Source organism: Lolium rigidum, chromosome 6, assembly GCF_022539505.1.
Source record: "Lolium rigidum isolate FL_2022 chromosome 6, APGP_CSIRO_Lrig_0.1, whole genome shotgun sequence".
NCBI lineage: Eukaryota > Viridiplantae > Streptophyta > Magnoliopsida > Poales > Poaceae > Lolium > Lolium rigidum.
Genome location: NC_061513.1, coordinates 311,609,553 through 311,630,447, shown reverse-complemented (window position 1 = coordinate 311,630,447; position 20,895 = coordinate 311,609,553). Strand labels below are relative to the sequence as shown.

At 43.5% G+C, this 20,895-nt stretch overlaps 1 protein-coding gene and 1 pseudogene across 1 annotated transcript; one reads left to right on the top strand and one right to left on the bottom strand.

Annotated features, from left to right (window-relative positions):
• Positions 1-3,782: 3,782 nt before the first annotated feature.
• On the bottom strand, positions 3,783-7,624 carry LOC124664596 (annotated as a pseudogene).
• A 9,710-nt stretch (positions 7,625-17,334) lies between these two features.
• LOC124667861 (putative disease resistance protein RGA3) lies at positions 17,335-20,346 on the top strand. The gene has a single exon (XM_047205099.1). It carries the CDS (start codon positions 17,380-17,382, stop codon positions 20,344-20,346), a length of 2,967 nt encoding a protein of 988 aa, XP_047061055.1. The 5' UTR covers positions 17,335-17,379.
• The last annotated feature ends 549 nt before the right edge of the window (positions 20,347-20,895 follow it).

Below are 20,895 nucleotides of genomic sequence, written 5' to 3'. Positions count from 1 at the left end.
TCCATTGAATTTTGAGAATTCAGGGAGCCGATACTTGGGTGGCAGCGGGATCAGGTCATACTCGTCAGGGTACGGCTTGGAATAGCCGATTGTCTTCCTCTTCGGCAGGATGCCGAACTGATCTCTCAAGATGGTGCTGATCTGTTCCATGGTATTAGCTGTAGGGACCGAGCCTTCATGACTCGTTCCAGTAGCATATTTAGCTAGCCATGCTTGTTTGTCAGCGTCTGCTCCAGAAATCCCTGTTGGTGCAATCTGGTTGGTGCGCGCCAAGGCATTGCAGTCCGGCACATATGTGCACACGTATCCGTGTGGGATCTCCTTAGGCGGCTCATATAGGAACTGGCAATCGCTAGGATCGCCTCCAACCTTGTAGACGACGTACGCCGGTGAACCCGGCGGCTCCGGTGCTGCAAGCGCGAATGGTAGCGGCGGTCTGATCTGGAGCGGTACCTCTCCCTGGTGAGTCCCTAGGGTAGGTCCTGACGGGGAGTATTGATGCTTCATGATTTCATGCACCACACGGACCGCGACGCGCTCGAGAGTGTTCACCAGGCTTTCAGAGTAGCGGTGTAGAGAATGAGCCGCCATGTAGTTGATTTCCTGGCGCGAGCTCTGGTACGTTCCTCCGAAGGGGTAGACAGGTCCACTCCGTCAAGAACACCTTCGGGGAGAACCCCTTCCACCTTACGCCATGTGAACGGGTCCTCACGAAGGAGCCGATGAGATCGGCTTCCAAGATGGCTTTCATCTCATCATACTTCTTCTTCTGCTCTTCTGGCAGATCTGCGTACGTGACTGGTTCGCCAACCACCTCCTCCGCAGCTTTTGACATGGTTGCTGCAGATGTCGATGATGTTGTTGTTGCAGAGTGTCCCACCGGGCGTGCCAGAATGTGTTGCGGTCAGAAACCCACCGGCGAGCAGCGACGGGCAACACAGTAGAGCCGGGAGGCTCCCAGGATTGCGGCTGACCCTGGTCCCTCGGGCGACGGCCCGCAATGCCTTCTGGCACACGTCCTGGTGCTTACGAGGGCGTGCCACCTGACCTATACCTGGTCAGGAAGGTGATGGATTGCTTCGACTAATTTCCTGTATGGCAAACACGTAAACATTAAATACGAGCCCCGATCGGCTCTTAAGTTGTTCTGTGGATCGGCTCAAAGAGCCGATTGCCCCATGGTTCACGTTAGATTTATAATGACATGGGGATCATGCTTTATCAATATCAAGCTAATCTAATCTACGATAGTCTAGGGTTTTCACCGTATAATCGGAACATCCTATGCGTAATTGAGCCTAACAGATACGTAAGATGATGGAAAACCAATCCTAAAGAGGCCTAAAAACCAACGTGAAGTTGATCCCCGGAACAATCCCTCTAGAGCTTAGTAAACCACACCTTACGCACTACCGGATCCTTCAACCCGTTTATAAGGCCTAACCATACGGATATCAAACCAATCCTTGAAGAACAAGGAGCAACTATAACGGATTAGATCTACTAAATAACGAATAAGCAAGATGCTGCCCTTACACCTAAAATAGGTGTAAGGGCAGCTAGATATCGAGGGGTAGCGTAGCTAAACAAGTACATCGTGAAAGCCTTGTCATCAACCCCAAAACACCTAAGATAAGGATGTTGCTCGCCATCAAAAAGGCTTCAGCACGAGCAACACCAACAACGAATAAACTGATACTGCCTAGATCGCAAGATGCGATCTAGGCAGCATGTTGCTTACCCGGGAGAAACCCTCGAAACAAGGGGTGGCGATGCGCCTAGATTGATTTGTTGTGAACGTGATCGTCCTCCTTTCTCAATAACCCTAGATACATATTTATAGTCCGTAGACTCTCTAACTTGGGAATAAACCCAACCGTGTACGAGCTAAACTCTATCTCTTAATTCTAACCGACACGTATCCTACTATAGTTTACAGATACACGGGCAATCTTGCCCAAACTTCTTGTACAAGGCCGGTTCGGGAATATTTTCCATGTATATCCTCTAAGCCCATTTAATCACGGCCTATCTCCAGACTTGGTTAAATTCTGGTGGTAACAGTACTGTCCCAGCGCCTCCGTTCTTCGTCGACCTCGACGACACCGACAAAAAGGAGTAGGCTCCATGGAGTGAACTCTGCCTAGGATTTTAATCTTAAGTATTTTTTTCTTTTTTTGGCACTATGTAAATTACTTTCTATTAATAAAATTATTATTAAAAAATACGTCCGGCTTCTAGGCAAACCCCACGCCAGTGGATGGCTAAGATGGATTTCCCAAATGTGTTGGCATGGATGCTTATGTCTCACCCCAGGCTTTGTTCACGATTTGCTTTCTTGCAACTTACTAAAATAATCTAGAATTGCTCGTAAGCATGGATTCCTTGATCCCTCATGTTCCTTCTAATCATGATACAACCGAGGCGTATGCCAGTTCCAGTGTAAGGCTAGCCATAGTGCTAGTATCATAGCTAGTATCATGCATATTGGTACCACAAGAATGCTGATGTGACAGCTAATTAAGGAGGAGAGAGGAGATTAGAGTAACATAGGTAGATACAATATCATAGCGCAAACAACGAGAAAAGTTAATGCTAAACAAATCTGGTACACAAATTTGCATTGAGATTCTAAAAAACAATAAATATAGTATGCCTATGATACTACTTCATGATAAACCCACCATAGAGATATTATCATGTAGTAGTATCATATGCATGATACTACTACATGATATTTACCACTATGACCAGCGTAAGTCGATCGGCCAGTATGTCGGTATCCATAATGTCATACTATGACTTATTTGGAAGAGCGGACAGACGCCACAATTTGGCCACCCTCTGTTCTCCAAACGGCCGGTGATCCAAATCCTATTTTAGATGGCAAGCCATGCGAAGAACTTCACTTTGGGAGGGCCTTGTAAGCGGATTTAAAGGAGCATTGGCTGTCATCGGCGAGGTTCCAATTTATGTCATCCGACCAAAACATCGGAAAATCAACCACAAGCACACCATTATTATTAATCAAACAAATCCAAACAGTTAAACAATAAATGAATTGAAAAGCAATTGATCGTCCTTCCCAACACAACTTGCTGATGGAATAAAAATGCAGCAATTGCAACTGGCTAGCATCAGTTTCAAGTTTGCCATGCCATTATTGTTGACCACCTGTCCACCTTATCTATCCTCTGTAGGCAGCCCAAGTGAATAATAACCTAAACCCCACATGAACACTCACGAAGGAAATAAGCGATGGAAAGAACAATAACATCACACTCCAGAATTCCAAGCGATGGAAAGAACAATAACATCACACTCCAGAATTCCAAGCGATGGAAAGAACAATAACATCACACTCCAGAATTCTAAGCCTGGAAAGAACAATAACATCACACTCCAGAATTCAATGAACAGACACCTCCCGTTGTCTGAATACGATCAAACATCCATTGTGCTCCGAGGCTTCATGGTATGATGAATGCTTTTGCTGAATCCCTAAGCAGCTCAAAAGGCTGTGTGCGTTGGCCAATCTGATATTTTTGAGTGGACACGTAAAACAAACCTAATCTTTGAGTACTGTATCAACTTACAATCATGCCATAATCTCGCCCTGAGCTGGTGCTATAAACCTGCGAGAAGTGCAACAGGTTGAGGGTCACCTTAGTTGGCAATGATGGAAAAAGATTTCAAGTGGACGCGAAAATGTCCAGTGTTGGAATAATAAAAGTTAAGAATGACATATGCAGTACAAAAACAGAGCTATTTCTCTCACCTGTTTAATTGTAGAGAGTTTCATCTGGGAAGATATTACGTCCATCTGTGGTAACATGGAACAGGATGCCTTGTTCTTCTTCCGCGAGACAATTCCTGAATTCTTGGGCACGCATACAGTCAATCATGTACACTCGTCTCAGCGACCACATGTTGTTTGCCTGATCCAACGTTGGGCAGTCCTGTGCAAGCAGGTCCTGCAGCCTTCCTAGGCTGGAGATCCTCCTCAAACTCGAGTTGTTCTTCAGCTTGAGCCACACAACTGCAGGAAGGTCCACAACTTCTTTCAGCTCATGAGCATCTTCAATGTGGATTCTCGTCAGGTTAATCAACAAATCCGAAGGGAGAGCTCTCAGTTTTGGGCAATCAACAAGCAGCAACCGCTTAAGTTTAGGCATCAGAGACTGTGGAAGATTGCCCTCCATAATATCACAGGGTTTCCCAAGGTCGAGGGACCAACTTTGCAAACTGCACATGCGAGTGATATGAAGCAGTTCAAGCTCTGGGAAAAAGACTGCTGGACTTCCGACTCCTCTACCCAGGAATTCTGTGCCAATGCTCTCTACAGCATCTGCACCTTCAATCTGAAAAACTTGCAGGTGTGGCATCTGGCCTGCGGGTGGAAGCTCTAAACATGATATGCACACATTCAGGTGCATATGACGCAAATTGGGCATAGTAAGCTCTGGTTTTGAACCTAGCCATCCTGGGAACATTTTACCAGGGAACGCAACAACAAAAATATATTCTAGGCTTGGTGATGGAATAAGCATATCATAGACTTGCTGAATTCTCTCAACCGAATTAATCTGGTACCGAATTATCTCTTGAGTACTAACCACTGTGCAGCACAGTCCCAGTTCTCTAAGATTATGACTGTCCTTAAGTACAAGATCACCTCCTGGTGCAGCTTTCTCTAGCTTCTCGATCCACAGACGTTGGATATTGGGAAGGCATCGCAACTCATCTAATTTGAATCCAGTCCCACTCTCGAAAACTCCTTTTAGGCCGTAGAGCTGCTGAAACTTTGCAATGCCTTTTGGAACATGATCAATTGCAGTATGCTCTAGCCACAAAAAACATAGTTTAGACAGTCTCATCAGACTTGCTGGTAGGCTATCCAATTGGCGGCAACCAAGCAACGAGAGGTATTCAAGGCTGATGAGGCTACCTGTGGAATCTGGAAGTTTGTTAATTTCCGTATAGCTCAGATCTAGCAACCTTAATAGCACCAACCTTCCCAGTGACTCTGGTATGTTTTGGATGCTTGTTCGACTGAGAACTAAGACACGGATATGCTGAAGCTTTCTGAAAATGTCCTTGTCAACTGACTTGAAGTTCTTGTTATTAAAAAGTAGGAGGCTCCTCAAGCACTTGTGCTCTTCTAGAGATGGTATTTCTTCTACAGCATCACTGATACCTAAGCGGCGCAGATTTGACATGGCACCATTACTTTGTCCATTCATGAAAAGGGAGTGGTCCTTTGTTAGAAATTGTCCAAGTGACCTCAATAGATCGTGCATCGTTGACACACCCTTGTCCACGAACACTGGTATTGGTTGAAGAAGATTCCTCCTAACTAGCTCAAGGTAATACTCTTCAGCAATTTCATGCACTGATAACTCATGCTCCTTCCTCACAAAACCTTCGGCCACCCACAAGTAAGATACAGCATCACGACGGATTTCAAAATTAGGAGGCAGCAATGCACACCAGAGAAAGCACTGTTTAAGTTCAGGGGGTAAGTTGCTGTAACTTAAATACAGGGAGCCTGCAAGTTCCTCTGGGAGTCCATGAATGGACCATTTGCTATCTCGGATGCTCTTCCATTCCAGAGTTGTTCTTTTGGTAGATAGGACACCTGCAACAACCTTGATAGCAAGAGGAAGACCATCACATTTCTTTACAATTTCATACCCAACATTCTTGAATTCACTTATTTGCTCGTAAGGATGAAAGGACTTCTTCATAAGCAGCTCTAAGCCATCATCATAATTCATTGTGTTTACTTTGTGAGTATATGTTGCATGCATTTCTGCCAAAACATCATGGTTTCTTGTGGTGACAAGGACTTGGCAATTCGAGGCTCTCATGAAAGGCGATCGAAGAAGATCAATCCAAACATCAGATTTCCACACATCATCCAACACAAGAAATACACTCTTTCCTTTGATAGTGTCCAGTAAAAGTGGCAGAAGCTCGGTTTTGGTCTCTAATTGATCACACTTTTCTCCAGCCATTCGTATTGCCTGCTTTAACAACCCGGTCTCTATATAGCTGTGAGAAATGCATAACCATATATGAACTTGGAATTTTTCTCTTATCACCTGCTCATTATATATCTTCTGAGCTAGTGTCGTCTTACCGATGCCTCCCATCCCTTGGATCCCCAAAACGCTTGACCTATTCTCGTGGAAGCTACTGACAATAATTTGTACCATGTCATCAATGGACTGTTTGATCTGTTTTCCAACAACCTCTAGTTCATCAACAGGAGATGTCTTATTTCTATCCACAAATGTTACTTGAAATTTTTGACAACTTGTTCTACCCAGGTTGAACATCTCTGTGTTCATTTTAATCTCATCAAGCTTATCATTTATGTCCTTAATTCTTCTAGCCACCTTGGGATCAAATGAAAGCTTTCCAAAACAAGAGACCATAGAATGATTGCAACATACCGATCTAGGAGGCAGCAAAAGCTTCTGTGAATGAACCATAACAAGATCTATGATGACATCAACATCAAACATAACGTCGCTCATGTTCTTCCACCATGCCTCTATCTGTCTATCTTCCATGGCCAGAGCTTCGGCGTCCTCACGAACAGCGCTGAAGTGTTCCAGATTTTTCTTCAGCCTCTTGATATCCTTTTTTATGCTTAGCATCATTATAACCTCGTTTTCAATAAGTTGAACCAGCTTTGTCAAAAATTTCGAAGTGAGAGCATCCAGAATGGTGCCCATAGTGTCCAAACCTATGGGTTCTGACTTGGATACAAGTATGCCTGCTTTGGTGTTTTGTGAGCCTTGTCGTGCTGAGTTCTGCCCTCCTATTTAATGCTCTTCTCTGCATAAGTCAGTGGAAATTTACTTTTTCACAGCAAGCTCAAGAAACCCTTGAAGACATAACATCCAACAAGCAAAAATAATGGGACACTCTGTAGTTCTTTTTTAAAGTAGATACCCTTGTCACATTCCAAACAAATCTTCTCTAATTTACAAAGGTGAAACTTATATGTCAGATTTTTCTATATCAATAACAAATTTTAGAAGTCAGGGTGTTGGGAGCAACGAGAGAAGAGCTCAGTCACAGGGAACAAAGCGAAGCTAAAGGTTGGTCCTTTCTACTGTACTGAAAGTGAAAGATGAACGAAGTAACTGAGGAGGCAGTGATGGGATAGTCTAGAATTTCATTGTCGAAGCCGGCGATGTGGCGACTAAGAAGGAATCGGGATGAATGATGGATGAACCATACAAGAAGGTATCTCAATCCTGGACCCCATGAGATATGTGGAATTCAGGCACACAGGGAAGATGAAGCTGTCATACCTTGCTGGTGGGCCTGTTCTCGCTGCCGAAGGAGATTTAGCTTGGCTGCACAAACTAGCTCGCTGGATGCTTGCTCACACCTTATGGTTGCTTCGTTTACTTGTAATGTGGGAAGACCAGCCAATTTGGCTCGCATCAAGCTTTGCCTTAAAGACCTGTCCATCCCCTGTCAAAGCCACCTAATGAAACACATCTTAGGTGTAATTAAATACACCTTTTTGGCATTTTCTTCCCACCTTATAAATTATCAAGGCTTATATATAAAAAGGACCACTGTTGTTGCAGACCTGGCCCATTCCATATTCCTCCTTTTCTATCCATCCACTTGCCAGTAAGGAATTTGAACAACGAAGGTCCTTTTCTTGGGTTTCGATTGAGTTTTCAGAGTTGCATGTTCAAAGAGCTTCCTCCATACGACGATAAGCTACAGAAACGATACAGCATAGTGTTTAATTAGGAGCACATATATTGTAGTAGGGCACACATGATTCCTTACTCGGATTCTTGCAAGCTAGTAGCCCAGGACAATGTAGTATACACAATCCGACTCGCAAGAAAGAAGAACCGGCCTTGATGTAGACAAGCGGCAGCTCTGCTCCTGGTGAGAAATGGTAGAAGGGGAGAGTTGGATCAAGCTAGCTATTGTTGGACGGTTGCTCATGCTCATTGAGTCGCAAGCTAAGCTTCTCCTTCCGCCTGCATAGTTGCTTCATTGAGAAGAAAGCAGATGTTCTGCCAATTCAAAGTCAAACGCAGAATGGGCACCTCATCAGTTTATTAAAATATTTGCAGCTGATTACTTAATAATACCTATCAATACTAGAATAACATTGCTACACTGGCGAGTCTTTCGGTCTGTTTTTAATTCAACCACTACCGTTTCGGCCACCTGGCAATCCTCATCTACTTGCACTGTCATGGTTAGGTGTAGAATCAGTATATAACATGTGCTAACTTGGCTTGTCTCGTAAGTTGTTGCAACATTTTAATTAGTTAGGAGCACATGCATTGTTAGTAGGGCACACATGATTCCTTACTCGGATTCTTGCAAGCTAGGATCCCAGGACAATGTAGTATACACAATCCGACTCGCAAGAAAGAAGAACCGGCCTTGATGTAGACAAGCAGCGGCTCTGGTCCAGGTGAGAAATGGTAGAAGGCGAGAGTTGGATCAAGCTAGCTATTGTTGGACGGTTGCTCATGCTCATTGAGTCGCAAGCTAAGCCTCTCCTTCCGCCTGCATAGTTGCTTCCTTGAGAAGAGAGCAGATGTTAGCACTGCCAATTCAAAGTCAAACACAGAATGGGCACCTCATCAATTTATTAAAATATTTGCAGCTGATTCCTTTAATAATACTATGTACCTATCAATACTAGGATAACCATTGCTGCACTGGCAAGTCTTTGGGTCTGTTTTTTTAATTCAACCACTAATGTTTCGGCCACCTGGCTGTTCTCATCTACTTGCAGTCATGGCGCAAGTTAGGTGTAGAATCAGTATATAACATGCGCTAACTTGGCTTGTCTCGTACGTTGTTGCGACATTTTAATTAGGCTCAAGTTAGGTGTAGAATCAGTATAGAAGTGAGCAGAGATTGAAATTAGGAAGCGCGCATGGACACATTTCGTCGAACAGGTCATATGCATCCACTCATTTGTTCCATTCAGGCAGGCTGGCAGGCAGTAGCCATTCTCAAACAAAATTTCGATCAAAGAGCATACATCATATCAGGCAGGCTGCAGGCAGTCGGGACAAGACGACGGAAGCAATGTAGTAGAAGGGGCTTACGATGTTAAAGCAGAAACCACCGGCGGCAGCTCAACGATGCAAAATGCCGGAGCCTGCGACGCTATAAAGATCTCGCTCGATGTGGCACAGGGAGGAGCTGCCGTCCTTGGAGCTGGCGGCGGCGAAGAGGTGCCACGCCGAGAAAAGGCGCCGCCGTCCTTGTCGTGCACCATATCCCGCGCCTCCCTTTGTCAGCTGCACGGAGGCGGTGACGAAGATGGAGACGGCGAGGACCACGACACGTCCGGCGGGTCGAGGTACTTGGGAGACGGGTACTGTGAGAGCGTTCTGTTGGGCAGGGGAAGCCGGCGCCGACGATCCACCGCGGCCAAGGACATGCCGCGCTTGGCGTGGGTCAGGCTTTCTGAATTTGTGCGGGAGGACTGACAGCGCCACCTCAAGTGTCAATCATGTCCAAATTTTCAGTTTTCTGAATTTGTGTGCATAATTTATCAAGAGAAACGAACGTTCGATTTAATAAACCAGACGTACACAATGAGGCGAAATGGCATACAGATGTGCATGATTTTCTTGCCCTCAATTTTAGTCACTATTCAAATGGCGCGGTTAGCAGTGGCGGAGCGTGAACAAAACATAAGGGGGGGCTAATGTATAAGAAATACAAAATATATTACATGGGAAAATGCCTAGTTATATAAAAGAGAAAATGGAGGTAGTGTTAAAATAACAGAAATGTTTTTTCGACGCAAAATAGGAGATATTGGTTCACATATACCTGAGAATTCATTTTGTTTTAATGCAAAAAAGGTGATATTGGTTCACATATACCTGAGATTTTTTTTTGTGGGAAATACCTGAGCATTGTGGACAAGTACTTTTTTTGTGCTCCAAAGAAAAGAAAATGCTAAATGCTAATGATCAAAAGGAGCAAAGGACTGTATGTTCGTTTCCCGGCACAGCAACCTAAACAGCTAGTAACCTGGGTGAGGCATCAATTACAACAAATCTTCAATGAAATAATCAGAAAAGGGACTTATCTAACTTTGGCAGGGGAAGGGAGCCGCATCCTGCAGGACTAAGGCGTTGGGCGGCTGGGCACCATGGCGATTGTCTGCAGCGGTGCAGGCAGCTAGCCAGACTACCAGAGGCGGAGATGCAGCAGTACGGAGTGCCGGCGTTGGCTGACACCAAGAAGAAGAGAAAAGGGGGATGGAGGAGACGAGCGGCAGAGGGACTAGGGAGGCCGTCGGGAAGGAGGAATCCACGAAGCCGTCGCCATGGGGTGGATGCATCTCGGACGTCTCTAGCTGATCTGATCTACTTCGCTTGATGCTCTGTTTGGTGGAATTAAGGAAAATAGGATCGTCCACGAGGCTGAGCATACATAGTAAAAGAAAATTTGTATTTTGGAAGAGGGGGTCGTGGCCCAGTTTCGCCTCCACTACCCTCCGCCCATGGCGGTTAGATCACAATTTCGAAACATATAAACAATGTGACGTTAGGGAAAATGCCTGGAAACTCGTGCTTTCCAAATCGCCCTAACCGAAGATTCAACACCCACTTTAACTAGATTATGTTTAAACTTAAGGCCTAAGCTCGGCTTTAAATTAATAAAGCCTCACATAGCAGCATCCATACAACCGGCACACATCACAGAATACGAAGAGTTCAAACAACAACAAGGGCCACGCCTGGACCCAAAAACATACAAACAGACCCGGTAACAAAGTCTGCAGGAACACGAAATAAAGATCTACGGGGAAGCAATCCCGCTCAAGTCGACAGGGTAGTGTGAAGACACCGAATCGTCGCATCCACCAGCTTTAGTGAATGCATTTGCGATATGATGGATTGGTGGATGACCAAAGTAAGTTCCACTAACTTGCACCGCGACCTTTGGACAGCCATCATCCTAGTCTTCTTGTGCATCTGGCGCCACCGGGACGGTGTGGTCTTCAATAGAGCTACGTCGGCAGCTTGGAAAATCAAGTAGAATATCAAGGAGGAGGCCGAGAGATGGCCGTTAGCTAGGTTGTTCCATAGTGATGTTTTTGGCTTTCCGGAGCTGTTGCCCCTTTGGTTGCAGGTACGAGATTAGGACCTGATGAGTTGTGAGGAGCTGTCACTTCTTGTTGTCAGCAAAGTCGAAAGTGGTCGCCCTTGCGGTGTTGTACATCAAAATGGCGATTTTCCCCGTGGGGATGGGTATCCGCGGGGATTTACCCGTTAAAAATCGTGGATGGGGGTCGAATTCCCCTCACGGGTATATCGGGGCGGGTACCCGATAAACTAGCGGGGCGGGGATGGGGGAAAATTAGCCCTGTGGAGACTTGGGATATCCGACTGTGTGCTTCATTCCTGTCAATCTGATTACCTTGCTTTTTATTTGTTTAAGAAATGAAACTCTCAATGTTGTAATCGAACTAGTAGCATTAGTGTAGCAACTTGTTCAGTTATGTGGTATTCTGGTTAGACTTGAGAGTAAACTCACCTGTTGCTGAAATTACTGTTATTTTGTTGTCAAATTGTTGTTGATTTGCTGCCTAGTTTTGCTATCAAATTGTTGTATTTTTGATGCCTAGTTTTGCTATCAAATTGTTGTATTTTTGCTGCCAAATTGTTGTTGATTTGCTGCCCAGTTTTGTTGTCAATTTGCTTCTATTTTGCTACTCCCGTACCAAAAATCTGTCATTTCAGTGTTTTTTTTGCTAGTGTTGGTCCCCGTGGAGTACCTGCCGGAGATCCCTGTACCCATCACCACCTTGAGCTGTACATGTCTCGTACCATTTTTTCTCTCTCTTTTTATATAATTAATACACCTCCTAGGATGTATTCTCCGCAAAAAGAGATTGTCATGTGATCTTCTGTCAGCATGGATTAATTGATCCGCCTGTCTCAATTTTTTAGAAAACATCCACGGTAAGGCTTTGGAGGCTCATCAAATGACGGTTGGGTCTTCACTTCATCGACCCACTTGCTTGGCCAACTTTTTTGATTCATCAATGGTGGGACATCGTGACGAAACACAAGGACGTGTCTTCGATGGCCCTTCTCATTTATTGGGAAATTTGGAACGAACGAAACGCCCCATCATTCTTGAAAAGATTAAAAGGGAGGCGAGGCTTTGGGTGTTGGCGGAAGCGAGACATATGAGTAATTTAGTATAAGGAGAGTAATGCGTGTTGTAATAAAGTTCCGTTACAACCTTATAAACTTTCTCCTTAATTAATCGAATAGGACAAGGCTTTTGCACTCGTTTCAAAATAAAAATAAAAAGCGATGGATCGCACAACCTGCTGATGGAGTAAAAATGCAGCAATGGTAACTCGCAAGCGTTAGCTTGGAGTTTGTCATACCATTGTTGTTGTGACTTGTGACCCTATTTATCCTATATAAGCGGCCCAAGTGAATATTCAGTTGAACCCCATAGGAACACACAAAAAGGAAATAAACAATGGAAAGAACAATAACATTGCTCCAGAATTCAACAAACAGAAATCTCCTGCTGTCCTACTGCGGTCAAACAGCTCCGTTGCGCTTCATGGCTTTCATGGTATGATGAATGATTTTTCTGAATCCTTAAGCTGCAGTTTACCAAGGTTGGAGATTTTCCTCAAACCCTTGAGCCACACAACTGCAGGAAGTTCGACAACTTCTTTCAGCTCCTGAGCACCTCCAGTGGTGATTCTTGTCAGGTTAATCAAGAAATCTGAAGGGGATGCTCTCAGTCTGGGCCTCTGAACATGATACGCACTCGTTGAGGTGCATAGGACGAAACGTGGCATAGTTAGAGATACATCCATGTTTACACCTAGTTTTAGATGAAGGAAGTAGGAAGCTTCCGACGTTTTTAGTGAAAATATGAAAATGAAACGAAAATATGAACACGAAAACGGAACTTCGCGAAAGGAAAATTGAACTTTTGGCGGAAGCGAAAAAATGGAGGTATTTTCTAGCGGAACAGGAAACGAACAGTCCATTTCCGCCTAATATAGATCTTTCGTTTAAGGGTTTGATGTGCATGACCCAAGACAACAACCCTAGTATGTAACCTTTTCAAGCCAAAAACCATTGGTCCATCCTAAAACAGACAATCACGTAATTCTTTCGTTAGTTCGACGAAGCTTTCACGGTTCGACCTTTCCCCTATTTATAGTATATTGAGCAATTGCATTAGGGTTAGGATCTTAGGGATTAGGTTTGTCGGTTTCTTGTGTTGCTTGATTTTGTCTTCGTGATTTAACCAGTCTCTTGTTTCCGACAAACATCCATTTTTCACTGTATGCACCAAATTTGATCCATATCTTCCGATAATATTTGTTTTCGTACTTAATTCCAAAACTTCTCTATTTTATTTGTTTCTTTTTTCATAAAAATAGGAACTAGTTACAAGAACTAATCTATGGTTGGATGGTTAGAAAGATAGTGGTACTTTCAACTCACTAGAGTTCAAACCTTAGGTTTAACACTTTAGTGATGAAATATTCTTCAGTGGGAGACGGTGTTCTCATCGGCAGCGAGACGTTTTTGGTAACTTCGTCAATCTTTAAAACCGCCATTTATAGAGGTGACTGTGTGTACATATTTATAAGTGTCTGCTACAGCTCTACTGTGTTCAAAAAAAAATGTGTCAGTTATGCCGTTTTCGCTGCCTACCGCGCCCCCTGCCGTATATCCCTGTCTCCGCCTCCGTGCAGCTGGCGGCGGGAGGCGTGGGAGATGACGCCTTTCCTCGGCGAGCCCCTGCGCCTCGGCCTCGGCCACCTCTTCTCCGCCCGCCCGCTCCAAGGACGGCGGCGCCTCGCTTCATTGACGCATCGAGGTCTTTGTGACTCTTGAGCGTCGCAGGCGCCGGGAAGAGCGAGGCTCTAACACCGTTCAGCTGCCGCCAGGTGGCTGCTTCTTTAACACCGTAATGCCCTTCTAGCACTGCTTCAATACTCTTTGCGTTTGACTGAAACTTTTGTTTGAGGATGAGCACTACTGCAACAAATGAGTGGGTGCATCTAAAAATAAATAGTGGATGCATATGTAATGTTCGACGAAATGCTCATGTGCGCATCCTAGTTTCACTCGCTGCTCCTCTTCTTTTGGAATCAATTCTTTATCCTAATTAAAATCTTGCAGCATGGTAGGAGACACAAGCCAAGTTGGCACATGTATATAATGATTATGCACCTTTATGAGGCCATGCCAGTGCAAGTACATGAGGACAGCCATATACTGGTGCAATGTTATTGACTGGCTAAACAAACAGATTGCAAGACTGGCAGTAATGATTGTCCATTTCTTGTTAATTTCATATTAAAGAAATCAGATGCTAACATGGTTGGTGATGCGTGAGGCGCAAGGAGAGTAACAGAAATGATTGGATGCTCTGTTATTTGAATTTTGTTCGATAACTAGCATTACTGCTACAAATGAGTGGGCGCGTATCACTTGTTTGACAAAATGCTAATGTGTGCTTCCTAATTTTACTCGTTGCTACCCTTTTTTGGGGTGTGATAAAATAGTTGATCCTAATTAAAACCTTGCAACTTGGCAGTAGACAAGCCCAGTTGGCACAAGCTATATACTGATTCTACACATACCCCAGGTCATGCCAGTGTAAGTAGATGAGGACAGGCATACTATATTATGGCTGAAACGTTATTGGATGATAAACTGACTGAAAGACTTGCAAGTGCATCAATGATTGTCCTATTCTTGATAAGTCCATATTATCAAAGGAATCAACTGCAGATATTGTAAGAAGTTGAGTAGGTACCCATTCTGCATTTGACTTTGGATAGGCAGATGCCAACATCTGCTCTCTTCTCCCATCAACTGAGTAAACGATGCAACTATGCAGGCAGAAGGAGAGGCTTAGGTTGTGACTCTGGAGCAACCATCCAAAAAGAACTAGCTAGAGATTCCCATTCTCCCGCTTCCCTACAGGAGCAAGGCACTCTTGTACACTGAGGCCAGTTCTTCTTTCTTGCGATCCTGAATTGTCCTGGGCTCCTGGCGTGGAATAATCATTTCCTCCTTATCCCAACGAGAGACACTACTTCTTGTTTTGTCGGCTCCTCTCTCATTTGTCACTACAGTTGAAAGGTACTCCCTTTTTTCTTTACAAATGGAGTATCATGTCCGAGTTCCACGCTTTCTTCTGTTTTTTCTTCTATCTGGCATTGCGAGGTTCTATTTAGATGCTTTGAATGTTATTTTCCAGAGTAAATTCTACTTTTTTCTCTTGTTATTCCAAGCAATTAAACAAATTCTACTTGTTAACTCTAGTTATTCCGAGCTGTAAATTAAATTTATCTTTTCCCCTGGGTTTTTACCTACAGGAATTTTTGTTTTAAGGGAGCATCATGAGTTCTCTGTGATGTAATTTTTTTTTGTCTCAAATGCCTAGTAAATAAATGTATTTTAGCAAACTAATAAAATGAATTGTATCGTGTGTACAATGTAGTAAGGATCTGGATCTAAAACTTTCAAGTCTGCAGTGATTATGTACTCTTCAATTGAAATTTTGTTTGAGAACGTACACTACTTAAACCAATGAGCAGATTGATATCATTATTCGAAAAAATGCTCATATACGCTTTCCTAATTTCACCTCTGATCCCATTTTTGGGTAAAATAATTCGTTGGTCCTAAATAAAATATTGCAACTTGCAAGGAGACAAGCCAAACTGGCACATGTTATATACTGATTCTGCACCTATCTTCGGTCTTGCCAGTGCAAGTAGATGAGGACAGACATACTGTATTACTCTCTCCATGTCAAAATATAGACCATATTAGTTTTGTCCTAAGTTTGAACAAGTTTATAGAAAAATTATGAAAATATATTTCATGATGGATCTGATCATATTGATTTGGTATTCTAGATGTTGATGTTTTTTCTATAAAGTTGTTCAAGGTTTAGTTTGACTTAGGGAAAAACTAGCATGCATTATATTATATTTGACATGGAGGGAGTACTCCCTAAAATGGTACTGGCTAGCTAAATAAACAGACTGAAAGACTTGCAAGTGCAGCAATAGTTGTCCATTTGTCGACATTTTATATTGAAGGAATCAAATGCTAATATTTTGGTGACGCTTGAGGCGCAAGGAGAGTAATGAAAATGATTGGATACTCTTTGCTGGCACTGCGGCGACAAATGAGTGGATGCATATGAGCTGTTTGAAAAAATGCTCATGTGCGCTTCCTAATTTCACTCACTGCTCCTCATTTTTGGAGTAAAAAATCGTTGATCCTACATAAGATATTGAACTTGGTAGGAGACAAGCTAAGTTGGCACATGTTGTCTACGGATTCTTCAGCTAACTGAGGACATGACAGTGCAAGTAGATAAGCACAATCATAGTATATTATGGCTCAAACGTTATTAGCTGAATCAATAGACATGCTGAAAGACTTGCAAGTGCAGCAATGATTGTCTTTTTCCTTATATTTCCTTATTATTATAGGAATCAACTTCTATATTTTAAGAAATTGATTAGGTGTCAATTCTGCATTTTTCTTTGATCGGCAGATACCCACATTTGCTCTCTTCTCACATCAACTGAGTAAACGAAGCATCATACAGGCAATGGGAGCAGGGTAGCCGCCGCTCATCTATACATCGAGGCCTGTTCTTCTTTCTTGCGAGCCTGAATCGCATATACATCATTGTCCTGAGCTCCTGACTTGGAAGAACCCTTTCCTCATTACCCCTGCAAGAAACCACCATGGTGTCACCGCTTGGCTCCTTCTCGTATCTGCCATTACGGTAGAAAGGTACTTCCTTTTTCTCTACAAATGGAGTGGCATGTCTTGGTTTCCAAGTTTTCTTTAGTTTTACTTGTTTCCTGTCACAAGGAGCTTCCATTTAGTTGCTCTTTATGCTATTTTCCAGAGTAAATTATTTTCTTACCTCTAGTTGTTCGAAGCTGTCAGCTGCTAACTTTAAAGAAATTCCTCTTTTTCTCAGGGCTTATGCCTATAGAATTTTATTTTATCTTAAGTGAGCTTCTTGAGCTCTTTCTGATGTAACAATTTTCTTCCTCGGCCTGATTAAACAGATTATTCCTTTCTGAAACTAATTTATTAAAATTGTAATAATCCTGTGGATCTAAAACTTTGTCACTTGATAATCTTTGCAGAAAAGGGCATCCCTTCATGTGATTTGTGGGAACTGGAGGCAGACTGGCTTACTACCGCTTGGGAAGCAGCCTATACTTGGTTTAGTGCTCATACCAACTAAATGTCTTGCCAGCCACTTCGGTGGGCCATTGAGTGAGAATCATCAGCCGCAGGTTTGGGCACTATGGCGACGGTTTTGGATGGACTCGTTTCGATCTCCTTGAGAAAGTTGGGTCAGCTTGTCGAGGATGAGGTTGTGATGACATTATCTGTGGGAAGGGATATCAAGAGGCTCAAGCAAAATCTGGAAGGCTTCAGGGCAGTTCGTCGGGATGCCGAAGCTGTAGCCATGAGAGATGAAGTGATCAATTTATGGTGGAAGCGCATCAGTGATGTTATGTTCAATGTTGATGATGTCATAGATCTTTTTATGGTTCATTCAAATATGCGGCACATATCGTCGCCATGTTGCTCCATGTTCTCTTGTTTCACAAAGCTTCTAGATGATCACAGGGTTGGTATAAGAATCAAGAGCATAAGCTTAGAGCTTGATGATATTAGCAGGAAAGTAAACATGTACACCCCGGGGAGACCCAGATCTCCACAGCAACAGCTAACAACTGTGGATACAGCTCCTATAGTTGAACCAGGGATTGTTGGAACAGCTATCACTCGTGATGTTGATTCCATGGTACAAGATATTGTTGTCGGCGTGTTCAAGAAAAATGAGCCAAGTGTTTTTGGGATTGAAGGGATGGGAGGCATTGGCAAGACAACCTTAGCTCAGAAGATATTTTGTGACCAGAGGATAAAGGAAGTATTCCAGATTCATATATGGTTGTGTATCTCTGAGACCTTTGTCGCAACTGGGTTGCTAAAGCAGGCAATACGAATGGCCAGAGGAAACTGTGATCAACTGGAGCCCGGTGAACTTTTAGTACGTCTAAAAGAAACCATCGAAGGAAAGAGTGTTTTTCTTGTATTGGATGATGTGCCGAATCCTTATGTCTGGAACAATCTTCTTCGGGCACCTTTATATGGAGCATTGAATGCATGTGTCCTTGTCACCACAAGAAACCAGGATGTTTTGCAAGCAATGAATGCAACACATACCCACCAAGTAAACAGAATGAGTGAGGATGATGGCTTGAGGCTGCTTATGAAGAATGCCTTCCAACCGTATAATGGTACATTCCAGGAGTTGGGGCGTGCGATTGTAGGAAGATGTGATGGCCTTCCTCTCGCCATCAAGGTTGTTGCAGGTGTCCTGTCCACCAGAAGAACCGTGGGGCAGTGGGAGATGGTCCGAGATAGCGAATGGTATGTTGAAGGACTCCCCCCCGGAGTAGGAGGCCCATTGTATGTAAGTTACAGAAACCTACCTGATGAACTGAAGCAGTGCTTTCTCTGGTGTGCTTTGTTGCCTCCAAATTTCGGAAAACATCGTGATGCTGTCTCTTACTGGTGGGTTGCCGAAGGTTTTGTGAGGAAAGAGCGTGGACGCTCAATACATAAGACTGCTGAAGGGTACTACTATGAACTGATTAAGAGGAATCTTCTGCAACCAAAACCTGAGTTCGTGGACCAAGGCGTCTCAACGATGCATGATGTATTGAGGTCACTTGGACAACATCTGATAAAGGACCACTCCTTATACATGAAAGTGGAAAATGATCTCTCCACATTCATGAATGATGAAAACAGTGTAGCCCGACCGAATCTGCGCCGCTTAGGGATCAGTACTGATGTGGAAGAATTACCTGCTCTAGAAGAGCACAAGGTCTTGAGGACCCTCCTAGTTTTTTATAACCAGAACTTCAGGTCAGTTCGTGATGACATTTTCAGAAGGCTCCAGCATATCCGTGTACTAATTTTCAGTGGAACAAGCATCCAGAACATACCAGAATCAGTGGGAAACTTGGTACTACTGAAGTTACTAGATCTGAGCCACACTGAAATTAAGGAACTTCCAGAGTCCACGGGGAGGCTTATCAGCCTCGAATACCTCTGTTTGCGTGGTTGCCACCAGCTCCATAGCCTGCCAGCTAGTTTAATGAGATTGTGGAATATAAGTTTTCTTGAGCTAGAAGATACTGCACTTGATCATGTTCCAAAAGGGATAGAAAAGTTTAAAAAGCTCTACAACCTTAGAGGAGTTTTTGAGAGTGAGACTGGATTCAGATTGGATGAACTGCAATGCCTCCCCAATATACATCGTCTGTGGGTTACAAAGCTGGAGCAGGCGACACCAGGGGGTCAAAAGGTACTGGAGAACAGCCATCGTCTTATAGAACTTGGACTCCGCTGCACAATGGGCGTGAGTACTAATGACAGAACTCTTTACACGGATGATAAGATTCAGATAATTCAGAAAGTCTACGAGAAACTCAAACCATCGCGAAGCCTAGAATATATTTTTATTGTTGGGTTCCCTGGTATAAAGTTCCCAGAATGGTTATTCTCAGAACCTGAACATAATATTCCAAATTTGCGTCATATGCACCTGAATGAGTGCATATCATGTTCAGAGCTTCCACCAGCAGGCCAGATGCCACAACTGCTAGTTCTTCAGATTAAAGGTGCAGATGCTGTAGAGAGCATTGGCACAGAACTCCTGGGTAAAGGAGTCGGAAGTCCAGCAGTCTTTTTCCCAGAGCTTGAACTCCTTCACATCATTGGCATGTGCAATTTGCAAAATTGGTCCCTCGACACTGGGAATCCCTGTGATATTTTGGAGGACAACTTTAAAAAGTACATGATGCCTAAACTCCAGCGTTTGCTGCTTCTTGATTGCCCAAGACTGAGAGCTCTCTCTCCGGATTTTTTGATTAATCTGACGAGAATCCACATTGAAGGTGCTCATGAGCTGCAAGAAGTTGTCAACCTTCCTGCAGTTGTGTGGCTCAAGGTGAAGAATAACACATGTTTGAGGAAGATTGCCAACCTGGGTAATCTGCAGGACTTGTTTGCACAGGACTGCCCAGCGCTGGATCAAGCAAACAACCTGTGGTCGCTGAGACGAGTGTACATGATTAACTGTGTGCGTGCCCAAGAGTTCAGCGATTGTCTCCCGGGAGAAGATCAAGGCGTCCTGGTCCATGTTGCTGCAGATGGACGTAATATCTTCCCAGATGAAACTCTCTACAATTAAACAGGTGAGAGAAATAGCTCTATTTCTACTGCAATTTGATAATTAATTTTTTGAATTCCAGTAGTGTGGACATTTTCGTGTCAACTTGAAATCTTTTTCAATTATTGCCAACAAAAGTGCCCCTCAGACTGTTGCTCTTCTTGCAGGCTTATAGCTCCAGGGTGGGCGCATTATGACATAATGGTAAGTTCATAATACAATACTCATATATTAGATTTGTTCAGTGTGGCCGCTCAAAATATTAGATTGACCAACACACGCAGCCTTTTTTTTTGCAGGTGCAGCTGCTTAGGGATTAAACAAAAAAAAAATGACCTGAAGGGATTAAATAAAATCATTTGGTATACCTTGAAGCACAACGGAGTGTACTTCTGTTGTTCTTTCCGTTGCTTCTTTCCTTTGTGTGTTCCTGTGGGGTTCCGGTGAGTATTCACTTGGTCCTCCTACACAGGATAAATAAGGTTAACAGCAAGTTGTGTTCTGAAGGATAAATAGGGTTGACAGCAACTTGTTCACATGGCATGAGAAACTTGAAGCTGATCGATGCTA

Bases quoted from the DNA above. Each gene is read 5' to 3' on its own strand.
- LOC124667861 (XM_047205099.1), top strand. From the start codon at position 17,380: ATGGCGACGGTTTTGGATGGACTCGTTTCGATCTCCTTGAGAAAGTTG.